We start from the raw sequence: 13,879 nt of genomic DNA, 5'->3' as shown, positions 1-13,879 counted from the left end.
CCGGATACATCGTATCATCCTCCGTCATTTCCGCCACCTCCAGACAGACCCCACCACCAGGGATATATTTCCCTCTCCACCCCTATCAGCGTTCCAGAGAGACCACTCCCTCCGCGACTCCCTCGTCAGGTCCACACCCCTCACCAACCCAACCTCCACTCCCGGCACCTTCCCCTGCAACCGCAAGAAGTGCAAAACATGCGCCCACACCTCCCCCCTCACCTCCCTCCAAGGCCCCAATGGATCCTTCTATATCTGTTGCAAATTCACCTGCACCTCCACACACATCATTTACTGTATCCGCTGCACCCGATGTGGCCTCCTCTACATTGGGGAGACAGGCCGCCTACTTGCGGAACGTTTCAGGGAACACCTCTGGGACACCCGCACCAACCAACCCAACCCTCGGATTCAGCACTGCCCTCTTGACCTGCAATCTTCTTCCCGACTTCTCCGCCCCCACCCCCTCTCCGGCCTATCACCCTCACCCTCACCTCCTTCCACCTATCGTATTCCCAGCCCCCCTCTCCCAAATTCCCTCCCCCATACCTTTTATCTCAGCCCACTTGGCACACCAGCCTCATTCCTGAGGAAGGGCTCATGCCCGAAACGTCGATTCTCCTGCTCCTCGGATGCTGCCTGGCCCGCTGTGTTTTTCCAGCACCACATTTTTCAACACAAATCAGCTGTTGATAATATCAACAAAATATCACTATACACGTTTCTTTTGAATTTCATGTTTCCAGGTTATTTGCTGTAATGTAAAATATTTACAGCTATAATGGCAGTACATTGTTTTTCATTACTCTCCCCTGATTTTTCTTAGATGGCTTGCTGACCATTCCTCTTAATCTTTATTCAAAGCATCATGTGGACTGAGGAACACAGGTATTATTGCAAGTGGTGACAGCTGATGGAAGACTGGAACACAATATTTCAAATGTCCACCATTCACTGAAAATTTTAAAAATGCCAGATTGTGATGCTTGAAATATACTAGTCACTTTTTATTGCTCAGATTTAGTACAAATAACATGACTAATTCAATATAAGTATGGTATGCAATACAGAATGTACAAAAACAGCTTTCTTTCAGTCCCATTTTATATTCAATATAGCAAAAAAAAATTTTTCACACAATCTTTTGTCTAGATTTCCTTGCAATCATTCTTAATGCAAGTTGCCTGGTGGTCAACTCTCCAAGTGCCATCTTCATAGGAGCAATGGCAAGTTGTGCATTCATCGATCTTCACCTCTCGTCCAGCTGGGATAATAGTGACTCCCGCAAAACAATTGGGTCCTAAGAGAAAAAGAGCATTGTTATTATTTGTTATTTTGTGTACATGCTGGGATGTCTAACACATGGCAAATATTGAAAGTAATTTATTTTACAATCCTATCCAATGTACAAATTGATTCTCAAATATCAAAATAATATATAAAGTACAATGATTTTTAATAGTGTGAAAAATATCTGCATATTTCTGGTAATATATTTTAACAAAAATAGGTTCTATTAAAAATAAAGATACTGACAATACATAGATAAGCATAATTTATTAAGTGTAATTATTTTACTATTTTTCTTGCTGTGCAAGTTGTAACTTGTTCAAAATGAAGGGCATGGTAAAATGGCTGCAAAGATCATCCAATCTTTCCAAATCTGAAATATTATAATAAACCATCTGACAATGTGGTTGTTAAGAATATACATTCTTAACTATTTAGTTTAATAAAAGCTACTTTTATTTTTCCTGCTTGATGTTGTACTAATTTGCTGCAATGTGGAGCATAATGTATTAAAGTTAAATTTTTCAAACACTAATATTAATGCCTGGAGCTGAGACACCAGCAACGTTTCTGTTAATTTGATCTGATTTATTGTTGTCATGTGTATCTTGTTACAATATACAGTGAAAAGTGTTGTATAGTGTCACCATTCTACAGCACCATTTAAAAACGCCAAAAAATAAACCAAAGCATAAAATCTATAGGCAGAAAAATTAAGGAATAAAGGAAGTTTCAAACTTTGCAGTCCTTTTTGTTAAGTGCTCCACCATTGGACATAGGCCTGGTGACCTGGCATGAGTCACTTCACCACACTGCTACTGCTGGAATGAAAGTTGCCACTCTTCAACACTACCTGGCATCCACTGATGCACTTGCCTCTATGAGTCATCACTGGACCTTACCAATGCATCTACTATCAATGGTGCCAGGTATCGCACTGGCCCAAACTCCACTTTGCTGCCACCATGAGTCTGCTTTGAGCCCACCTGCAGCCACTGCTGATGCTGCCAGGTCTTGTACTGGGCCCAAACTCGCCTCTGCCACTGCCTCCATGAATCTGTACTGGACACAGATGCTGCTGGGAATCCAAACTCACCTCTGCAGCAACCCAGCCATGAGTTGATGCCAGGACTGCTATAATGACGCAGAAGTCGCCGGGAACCCAAACTCACCTTTAATACCGCAGCCACGGGTCCGTGCTGCTGGGCCTACTTGCCACTGCCAATACTGTTGCCTCAACCAAGCTCTTCACCAAAAGATAAGTAAAATAAAATAAAAGAGAAAAGAAATGAAAAGAAAAGCAGAGGGCCCCTGGGCTCAGAAGCCCTACTCCACCTCCATCTTACAGGAAGCCAAAAAGTCAATGCTTTAAAGTCAATACAGTACAGAAATGAGCTATTGTCAGATGTTCAAAATAAAAACTGAGAAAGTTATAAATCAGTGCTTTTTTTCATAAATCTGAAACTAATTGCTTCAAAACTTGATTACTGACAATTGAGTAGGGTGGCACAGTGGGACAATGGTTAGCACTGCTGCCTCACAGCACCAGGGACCTGGGTTCAATTCCAGACCTTGGGCAAGTGTGTGTGCGCGTGCATGCGTTTGGTGGATTAGCTACGGGAATGCAGGTTTATGTGTGTAGGTTTGGGTGGGATGCTCTTTGGAGGGGTGTTGTGAACTCAATGGGTTGCTTCCACACTTATGGATTCTATGATTCCTGCCAATTTACAGCAAATAGCAGCACTTACATTATATTGAATTAAAAAAAATCTTTTCAAAAGCATTGTTTTTTTTTTTGAAAAAGCACAAAACTTGACAGAATGCATAAACTAATATGAAGTCCTTCACGTTTACAGTCATGACAAAATATTTTGTAGTTTCTTTATGTAGGTTTTTAAAAAATTAATTCCTGATTCCTGAGGAAGGGCTTATGCCCGAAACGTCGATTCTCCTGCCCCTTGGATGCTGCCTGACCTGCTGTGCTTTTCCAGCAACACATTTTCAGCTCTGATCTCCAGCATCTGCAGTCCTCACTTTCTCATCCTTTTTTAAAATTAACACTGTATTCAAAATGTACAAGTCTGGGAAATAAGCCAATAAAAGTGCTTTGCTGTATTACTCCTGGCTGTTTTGTACAATGAAATTAAAAATTCATATAATCCTCAACTTCTGTTTGATGCATATTCTACATCAACAATGATCCTTGCTCCTATCATGTACATTAGCATTGACGGTTAGTGAGAAGCAGTTCACAGTTTTTGTTGTTAATGTGATCTGAAATCAGTATTGCCCTCCCTCAGGCTACAGATGAAGTGTTGTAGAATGTGAATCCCACAACAATACACTTGAATATGCTTTGTGATGTCTGCCAAACCTGATGAATCTTTTTAAACCATTGGATATTAGAATGGAAGCATAGTTTTAAAAGAACAACTTAAAGTTCATTGGTCGCATGAAGAATTCAGAAGTGCTATTTCCTTCAATTAATTTTTGTAATTTATAGTAGAAATTTACATGATCTGAGAGGCGAAGTGAGTTGGCGAAAACTGTTCAGAGTTCAAAGTAAACAAATAGGAGCCTGGAAGAATGCAGCAATCCAGGCAGCATCAAAAGGGAGAGACATAGATGTTTTGGGCTGAAACCCTTAATCAGGATCTTGATGAAGAGTCTCAACCTGAAACGTCAACTTCTCCACCTCCTGATGCTGCCTGGCTTGCTATGTTCTTCCAGCCTCCTGTTTGTTTACTTTGGATTCCAGCATCTACAATTTTTTTTTGTCTCTGTTCACAGTTCAAATCCAAATTGCAAACTTTTTGACAGCTGCAGGATTCATCCAGTTCCCATGGTCCAAGTCCACAACATTGCCTTTAATTCAGCAGTACTTGGCAGTAATTGAGTCACTGGAATAGATAGCACAGTAAATAAAATTGTCAAAATGCAGGAATGGGATGTTGTCTCAGAGGTTGGTATTAAAGTAGGCCCCAGTGAAGTTTCAGAAGAAATTTGATTGCTTGGATCTGGAGCCATTGAGAGTTACTTGCAACATTGTGTGCCAAAGACATCACTGTACAAATTGCATAATTGTTCTGTGAGTTGTACTGTTTTTCATTCTTAAAATTATTTTCATTTCTTTGCATTATGGATAACCAGTGAAAAGAATAAAAATAATTCCTTATCAACATTGTTAATCCATCTATGTTTTCAAGGAAGACTACCCTGATTGGCAAGTTGAACAATGTGACATGAAAGCTTATGGTAACCTAAAACAACAAAATGTTTCATATTTAAGGTTTTTGCATATTACTGACTAATACATATCTGTGTTGACATAGGAAGAATCCCTCAAATAAAGAGTTGACAATTTTCTAATCCTTAAGCATAATCTGCTATTACTTTGACATATGGGGGGGTTGGACAGTAATTCAATTCAATGATGCTTCGAAAGACTTTGCAAAGGAGTTTTCAACATTGTGCAATGTGTTTACATGATGGATTACAGGGAATATTTTATTTATTCATTTTGCGGGATGTGGGTGTCACTTGTTGGCCAGCATGTATTGCCCATCCCTAGTTGCCCTTGAGAAGGTGCTGATGAGCTGCCTTCTTGAAATGCTGCAGTTTGACCACAAAGGAAGAGGATTCCAGGATTTTAACCTAGCGACAGTGAAAGAATGGCGATATATTTCCAGTTAGGGTGGTGAGTGACTTGGAAGGGAACTTGAAGGTGGTGGTGCTCCCAAATATTTGCTGCCCTTGTCCTTCTAGGTAGACGTGCTTGTGGGTTTGGAAGGTGCTATCTCAAGATCTTTGGTCAATTTCTGCATATAGTACACACTGCTGCTACTAAACGTCAGCAATGGAGGGATTGGATGCTTGTGGATGTGGTGCCAATTAAGTGGGCTGCTTTGCCTTGGATGGTGTCAAGCTTCTTGAGCATTATTGGGGCCACATTCATCCAGACAAGTGGGGAGTATTGCATCACACACCTGACTTCTGCCTTGTTGATGGTGGACAGGCTTTGGGGAGTCGGGGGGGTGGGGGGGGGAGTTACTCGTTGCAGTATTCCTAGCCTTTTGCAGCCACTGCGTTTAGGTGGTGAGTCCAGTAGAGTTTCTGGTCAATGATAACCCCCCAGGATATTGGTAGTGGGTGACTCATTGATGGTAACACCATTGAATGCCAATGGGCGGTGGATAGATTGTGTCTTATTGGTGATAGTCATAGCCTGGCATTTGTGTGGTGTGAATGTTACTTGCTACTTGTCAGCCCAAGCCTGGATGTTGTCCAAATCTTGTTACATTTGAACACGGACTGTTTCAGTATCTGAGGAGTTGTGAATGGTGCTGAACATTGAGCACTTCTGACTCTATGATGGAGGGAAGGTTATTACTGAAGCAATTGAAGATGGTTGGGCTGAGGACAATTCCCTGAGGAACTCCCACAGAGATGTCCTGGAGCAGAAATGATTGACCTCCAACAACCACAACCATCTTCCTATGTGCCAGGTATGACTCCAACCACTGGGGAGTTTGCCCCTGATACCCATGGATTCCAGTTTTACTCAGGCTCCTTGATGCCACACTTAGTCTAATGCAGCCTTGATTTCAAAGGCTGTCACTCTCGCTTCACCTCTGGAATTCAGCTGTTTTGTCCATGTTTGTACCAAGGTTGTAATGAGGTCGGGAGCTCAGTGGCTCTGGCAGAACCCAAACTGGGTATCACTGAGCAGGTTATTGTTGAACAGGAGAAAGTGAGGACTGCAGATGCAGGAGAACAAAGTCGAAGAATGTGGTGCTGGAAAAGCACAACCGATCAGGCAGCATCCGAAGAGCAGGAGAGTTGACGTTTCGAGAATAAGTCCTTCCGGGCCAGCTGTGCTTTTCCAGCAGCACACTCTTCGACTGTTGCTGAGCAGGTGCTGTTTGATAGCACTGTTGATGACACCTTCCATCACTTTATGGATGATCAAGAGTCAACTGATGGGATAGTAATTGGCTGGGGGTTAGATTTGTCCTGCTCTTTATGTACAGGACATACTTGGGCACTTTTCCACATGGTCAGGTAGATACTGGTGTTGAAACTGTACTGGAAAAGCTTGGCTTGGGAGTGGCAAGTTCTAGAGCACAAGTCTTATTGCTGGAATACTGTCAGGGCCTGTAGCCTTTGCAGTAGTCAGTGCATCCAATCCATTTCTTGATATCACGCGGAATGAATTGAATTGGCTGAAGACTGGTATCTGTAATGTTGGGAACCACTGGAGAAGGCTGAGATGGATCACCCACTCAGCACTTCTGGCTGAAGATTGCTGCGAATGTGTCTGCCTTATCTTTTGCACTGATATGCTGGGCTCTTCCATCATTGAGGATAGCAATATTTGGTGAGCCTCCTCCTCCAATGAGTTAGAACATAGAACATAGAAGAATACAGCGCAGTACAGGCCCTTCGGCCCTCGATGTTGCGCCGATCCAAGCCCACCTAACCTACACTAGCCCACTATCCTCCATATGCCTATCCAATGCCCGCTTAAATGCCCCTAATGAGGGAGAGTCCACCACTGCTACTGGCAGGGCATTCCATGAACGCACGACTCGCTGAGTAAAAAACCTACCCCTAACATCTGTCCTATACCTACCCCCCCTTAATTTAAAGCTATGCCCCCTTATGGAAAAAGATTCTCACTGTCGACCCTATCTAAACCCCTAATCATCTTGTACACCTCTATCAAGTCACCCCTAAACCTTCTTTTCTCCAATGAAAACAACAACAAGTGCCTCAGCCTTTCCTCATACGATCTTCCTACCATACCAGGCAACATCCTGGTAAACCTCCTCTGCACCCGTTCCACTGCCTCCACATCCTTCCTATAATATGGCGACCAAAACTGCACACAATACTCCAGATGTGGCCGCACCAGAGTCTTATACAACTGCAACATGACCTCAGGACTCCTGAACTCAATTCCTCTACCAATAAAAGCCAGTACGCCATATGCCTTCTTCACTGCACTATTTACCTAGGTGGCAACTTTCAAAGATATGTGTACATGGACACCAAGATCCTTCTGCTCATCCACACTACCAAGTATCCGACCATTAGCCCAGTACCCCATCTTTTTGTTACTCTTACCAAAGTGAATCACCTCACACTTAGCTACATTGAACTCCATTTGCCACCTTTCTGCCCAGTTCTGCAGCCTATCTATATCCCGCTGTAACCTGCCACATCCTTCCTCACTGTCTACAACTCCTCCGACTTTCGTATCATCCGCAAACTTGCTCACACAACCTTCTAACCCCTCCTCCAGGTCAATTATAAAAATGACAAACAGCAATGGTCCCAAAACAGATCCTTGCGGAACACCGCTAGTGACGGCACTCCAAGATGAACCTTTGCCATCAACTACTACCCTCTGTCTTCTTCCAGCCAGCCAACTCCTAATCCAAACCTCCAACTCACCCTCATACCTCCGTATTTTTTGCAGTAGTCTACCATGGGGATTAATTGTCCACCACCATTTGCAAATGAATGTGGCAGGACAGCAGAGCTTATATCTGATCTGTTGGCTTTGGGATTGCTTAGCTCTGTCTATCACTTGCTCCTTATCCTATTTGGTGGCTTCACCAGATTGACACTTCATCTTCAAGTAAGCCTGGTGCTGCTCTTGGTATGCCCTCCTGCACTCTCCATTAAACCAGGGTTGATCCCCTGGCTTGATGGTAATGGTCTAGTAGGGGATATGCGGGTTACAGATTGTATTGGAATACAATTCTGCTGTTGTTGATGGCCCATAATGCCTCATGGATGCCCAGTCTTGAGTTGCTGGGTTGGATTGGTCTGTTCCATTTAGCACCGTGATAGCACCATACAACACAATGGATGTTATTCTCAACGTGAAGGCACAACTTCATCTCCACGAGGAAGGTGCAGTGGTCACTCTCACTAATACTGGCATGGAGAGATGCATCTGTAGCTGGCAGATTGGTGAGAATGAGGTCAGGTTTTTCCCTTTTGCTGGTTCCCTCACAGCCTGCCACAGACCCAGTCTAGCAGTCATGACCTTTAGTACTCAACCAGCTTGATCAGTAGTACTGCTGCCGAGACAATCTTGTTGGTGGACATTGTATTCTGGGTGAGGGATTTCAATTTGTGCCCTTGCCATCCTCAGTGCTTCCTCTAAGTGTAATTCGACATGGAGGAGTACTGATTCATCAGCTGAGGGAGGATGGTATGTGGGAATCAGCAGGAGCTTTCCTTGATCATATTTAACTAGACTTCATAGGCTCAATGTTGAGGACTCCCAGAGCAACTCCCTCCTGACTGCATACCATTGTGCTATCACCTTTGCTGAGGACATATCCAGAAAAGGTGATGGTGGTGTCTGGAACATCATCTGTAAGGTCTGATTCTGTGAGTATGACAATAGCAGGTTGTTGTTTGACTAGTCTGTGAGACAGCTCTCCAAATTTTGGCACTAGCTCCCAGATATTACTGAGGAGGACTTTGTAGGGTCAACAGGGCTGTTTCTGCTGTTGTCTTTTCCGGTGCCTAGGGAAGTTAAATACCAATTCCTGAGACGATGCCTAGAGCATAGCTGGTGATAACAAACACCCTATTTCAATGGCAGACAAAATAGGATCTCATGTGGCTTTGAGGTTCCAATTTGAGGATGATAGATTGGTTCTTGACACTAAGAACGTTTTACATGGTGGTGCTGCAGCTTGTCATTGCAGGTATTGGAGAGAGAGGGAACCTCCATCTTGAGAGGCATGTTCAGCAACTTCAAAACATTTTGAAAGAAAAATAACCACAGCTGCCAAATCACCATTCTGGACATGGGAGACATCACTGCATTCCAAGATAATCAATTGATAATGGTACGTTTGGCAGAGGAGAGCAAGGCTCAATGGTTCTTTTATTGATCCATTAAAATCAGTGATGGAAGGATGAGCCAATTATGTGCCAGGCACCTTCAGGTCTCTTACTCTTAGCCTCAAAGGAGTGATCATAAAAGCCAAGCTGAGGGATCAACCAGGAATAGAGATAGTCAAAATTTTATTGGACTCAGGGCAGTAAAGGTGGAGGTGAGGAAGTTTTAATCTAAAAGACGACAATACCAGAAAGTCAACTCCCAAAGTAAAATTATATGACCACCTTATAAAGGAAAAGAATGCAAATGAAGAATAGCATGTAATATTAAACAATAAGTTTCTCATCTTGTGGAATAGAAGGCATATCTATATTTTTAATATAACTGATTGTATGAAGAACAGTCACCTGTCAAGTTGTATACCAGTAATCTGGTACTAAACATTTTCACAAAAGCAATCAAATGTATTATTTTAGAACTACATGTAACTATACTTTCCAACTGTAATGTATTATTCTCACAATAGTTAATCTAATGTTTTCATGGCTGAAGCCTTCTGATTGTAAATAATTACAACATGAATAGAACCAATTTGCCAGTCTATAAAAATAAAACAATGTTTCAACACTCTCTTCCTTGATTTTATTAAAACAGCTTGATGCTTCAAATCTCAACATAAAATCACAGTTGTTATTAGTTAAGGAAATGAGTATTCTTCAGTTATGAACAAGAAACTTCAATTTGTTTCACAAGATGAAACAAGTGTGTTCTATGTCCTCTGACAATCTTGTTCCCCTAAGGTAATAATTTCCAACAGTAACATAAAAACTGAAAGCAAAAAGAAATGAGTTCACATTCAAAAGACAGACTAAACAACATGTTGGTGAATGATTGAAAATGTCAGTGTTAGCATGTAAAGATAAAGGCGAAGATTGTTAGAATCATACCCAAAGGAAGATGATTGTGGTTGTTTGAGGCCAACCATCTCAATAATAAGAAATCACGGCAAGGGTTCCTCAGTGTCCTCAGGACTTTTTTGTTAAAATTCTTTCACAGGTTTTTGGTATTACTGACTGGAGCAGCAATTCTTTCCCATTCTTTCAGCTTCTTTAAAAAGGTACTGCCTTCTTAAAATGCTACAATCCATGCATACAACTGGGAGGGAAATATCCAACCTTCTGCAGCTGCTTCATCAGTAGTATTTCCTTCATCGCAAGGTCAAAAGGGGGGGGGGGGGGGGGGGAAATGTTCACTAATGATTGCAGAATGGGTAGTACCATTCCTGATTTGTCAGATACTAGAACAGTCCTTGCCTACAAGAGCAAGACCTGGATAGCATTCAGACTTGGACTGAAATCTGGCGAGCAATATTTGTCACATACCAGACCCATCTCCAAATAAGCAAGAATCTAATCATCCCCACCTTGACACTTAATGACATTACCATTACCAAATACCCCATCAACAACAAAAGCAAATTACTTTGGGTGCTGTAAATCTAAAATAAAAACAGAAAATACTTTTTAAAAATGATCAGGCCTGCCAGTATCTCTGGAGCAGGATAAATTTAATATTGACATGAAGCTGAACTGGACCACCCATAGAGTATTATGGCTCAAAGACCAGGTTGGAACCAGGAGATTCTGCAATGAGTAACTCACTTCCTGATTCCCAAAGTCCCCATGTACCTTCCACGCTTTTTAGGTTAGGATTGTGCTGGAATTCTCTCCACTTGCCTGGGTTAATACTCCAAAAAATATACAAAACATTTGATGACATCCAGGATAAAGCAACCTCTTATTCAGGACACTATGGATCTCTTTGAACATTCACACCTTCCAACACCAATGCACAGTAGTGGCAGCAGGCCTGACTACATCAGAGATTTCAAACATTAGCTCTACTTTTCTTTTCACAGATGTTGCCGGATTTGCTCAGTTTCTGCAGCATTTTCCGATTTTGTTTCAGATTTTCAGCTTCTGTTGTGTTTTGAATCTGATTGCAGTTGTGGCAGTCTCTTGTATAATGGCACAGATTCCATATGAGATAGGCCTATATCTTTGAGACATTTTCATGACATTCAGGTGGAAAGGTACATGCCTCACCTTTAGTCTCTCTCGCTCTCTCTCTCTATCACTTGTATAAAATAAATCATCTTCTAACTTATTCTTTAAAGCTTGCAGTTACTAATTGTGAATTTAGGTTGCTTGATACTGATTGAACAACTGGATAAAAATATCTTTCACCAATTTCTGTCTCAAACACTTGAAAAGTTTAAGGACTTGGCTAGATGTTCCTTTACTCTTCTGCTCCAGTGAATATAACCCAAGGTTTCAAGGTTTTCATTATAACTATGTTCCTTCATCACAAATATAAACAAGTAAATCTCAATGGCACATCCTTTTCATGGCCTTAATATTGGGCTGAACTATATGCTTCTTTGGTTAAGTGCGAGTGTATTGAGTTTTTTGGAGAGTTTTCAGCATGAGATATAGTGATTTTTCTTATGGTATCTTACCAAACTCACCTCATTAACTCTCTACACAGCTTCTCTGCACCTAGACAAGCACTTTCAGTCCAGGTCAACCCTACATAATTCCTGATGTTTGCCCTGGTCATGGCGGACAGGGGGATTCAGCACCCATTTTATAGTCAGGACCTGAATGTCCTGCTGATTGGGGTAGTACAGAGGCAGGACTTTCTCTTCTGCCAAGACCAGCTACGACACCAGGTGTGTGTCAGCACAGTCTGAAGGTACCACCCAGGTTAGAGAAATCGTTGCTGTCTGGAGGAATGCCTAGCAGTATGAGAAGAAAGTCAGCATCCCTCTCCAGTATAAATGCCACGATCTTGTCTCTGACACCTCCCACCAAAGCTTCATGTTCTACCACTCCCACTATTACCTGCAACATCATCGCCACTTGCACTTACCACCCCAACCCTGGGCACCACTAAATCTCCATACCCTCTGCATTGCCCAAACACTTGCTTGTGACACCTCCCTTATTTAAGGAAGGATGTTAAAGCCCTGAAGAGATTTCAAAGGAGATTTACTAGAATGATACCAGGGATGACAGATTTTAGATTGGGAAGATTAAGAGGTAACCTTATTGAGGTGGTCAAAATTATGAAACATTTTGATAGGGTAAAGAAGGATACAGTCAGTTCTGCTATAACATGTATTTCTTCAATGCAAATTGGCTTTAACATGATTGAAGAATTTAGACCGTTATTTCTAGAACATGAATTTTCTTTACCGATTCCGGCCCCATTGCTTTAAACAGCCCAGTTATTACACAATTTTCTTATAACGTGTGATCGCACGAGAATGGAACTATTGCATTGTATCAGAACCAACTATATTCAGTTTCCACTAGTTGGTATGTCAGTAACTAGGGGTCACAACGTTAAGTTTGTCAGCAAGAGAGCTAGCAGTCGGATGAGGAAAAACCTTTGTAGGCAGAGAGTTGTTAGGATTTGGAATGCTTTGCTTGAGTAAGTGGTGGAGGCAGATTCCATGGATGATGTCGAGAGAGAGCTGGATGTATATTTGAAAGTGATGAGGTCAGAGAGCTACAGACATAGGGCTGGAGAATGGGACTAGCTCGGTAGCTCTTTCAAGAGCTGGTACAGACACAATGGGTGAAACAACCTCCTTCTGTCCTCTAAAATTCTAATGATTCCAATACACCCAATTCAATTTTGAACAAATCCTAATAAGATTAGGATGATACTCAGGTGTAAATCAATAAGAATCAACTGGGGAAAGAGTAGGACATCTCTGGGACAATGCTCCAGTATGCTCAATCAATACAGTTGTTCAGCCTTTTGCTTTATTTACTTTAAAAGGTTTCAGCCAAACACAACTGAGACTTCCAATACTCAACCTTGTTATTTTTCTCACATTTGACTGCATAAATGCTTATTTAAACTTGTAGAACTAATTGGAATGATGTTTAACTTACTGGGACAAAGTAGCAAAAGAAAATTCATTAGCATGTCTAAGCCCTGAGGCCACATAACATATTACTAAAGTACTACAGTAACAAAACACTTCCACACCACAGGGAACAGAATTGAAGAGCAACTGAGAAGTAACTGTGTTATCAGGTTACAAAATCCAAATTAGAAATCCATCATATTCATAACCCAAGGCAATTGACTAAACCTAAAGGAATAACCTTAAAAATTAGTCAGTTAGAAATAAGAATAGAACTCAAACATTAAGGTGTAAGGAAGTTGTGGAATAAGTTAAAAGGGGCATATGTTGAAATAGATAAGTGGCCTAATTGAATAATTATATGTAATTCTGGAAAGACAAAAAAAAACACAACAAAAGCAAGTTGATGGGTAGGATCCCTGAGAAAGGAATGGCTTTGCTGGGCCTAATGGTCTTTCTAATCTTTATTCGAAAAGGGATGGATTCAAAAGGTAAGAAGCTATTTGCAGAACTTTACCGGTTCTTCAACAATGTGGGCATTAACAAGTCAGTTTGGAAAATATAGCAAGATCGGCAGAAATGAGATTCTTGATGCTGAGGAAAAGAAGTTTAATTCTTGCTAGTGATTGGAGAGAGGCCTGTTTGGAGTCATAGAGATGTACAATACGGAAACAGACCCTTCGGTACAACTCGTCCATGCCGATCAGATATCCCAACCCAATCTAGTCCCACCTGCCAGCACCCGGCCCATATCCCTCCAAACCCTTCTTATTCATTTACCT

General features: G+C 41.7%; 1 protein-coding gene across 3 annotated transcripts in view; it reads right to left on the bottom strand.

Moving 5' to 3' along the window:
• Positions 1-585: 585 nt before the first annotated feature.
• vwc2 (von Willebrand factor C domain containing 2) overlaps positions 586-13,879 on the bottom strand; it is a 154,469-nt gene continuing 141,175 nt past the window's right edge. For all 3 annotated transcript variants that reach the window (XM_043690097.2, XM_043690094.2, XM_043690096.2), the window contains exon 4: positions 586-1,300. In XM_043690097.2, the coding sequence (XP_043546032.1) occupies positions 1,149-1,300 (152 nt within the window). In that variant the 3' untranslated portion in view covers positions 586-1,148. The remainder of the gene's footprint in view (positions 1,301-13,879) is intronic.

This window comes from Chiloscyllium plagiosum, unplaced genomic scaffold (assembly GCF_037043375.1).
Source record: "Chiloscyllium plagiosum isolate Xiang-an unplaced genomic scaffold, Cpla_swu_hap1 HiC_scaffold_5, whole genome shotgun sequence".
Taxonomy (NCBI): Eukaryota; Metazoa; Chordata; class Chondrichthyes; order Orectolobiformes; family Hemiscylliidae; genus Chiloscyllium; species Chiloscyllium plagiosum.
This window is presented reverse-complemented; position numbering and strand designations above follow the sequence as displayed.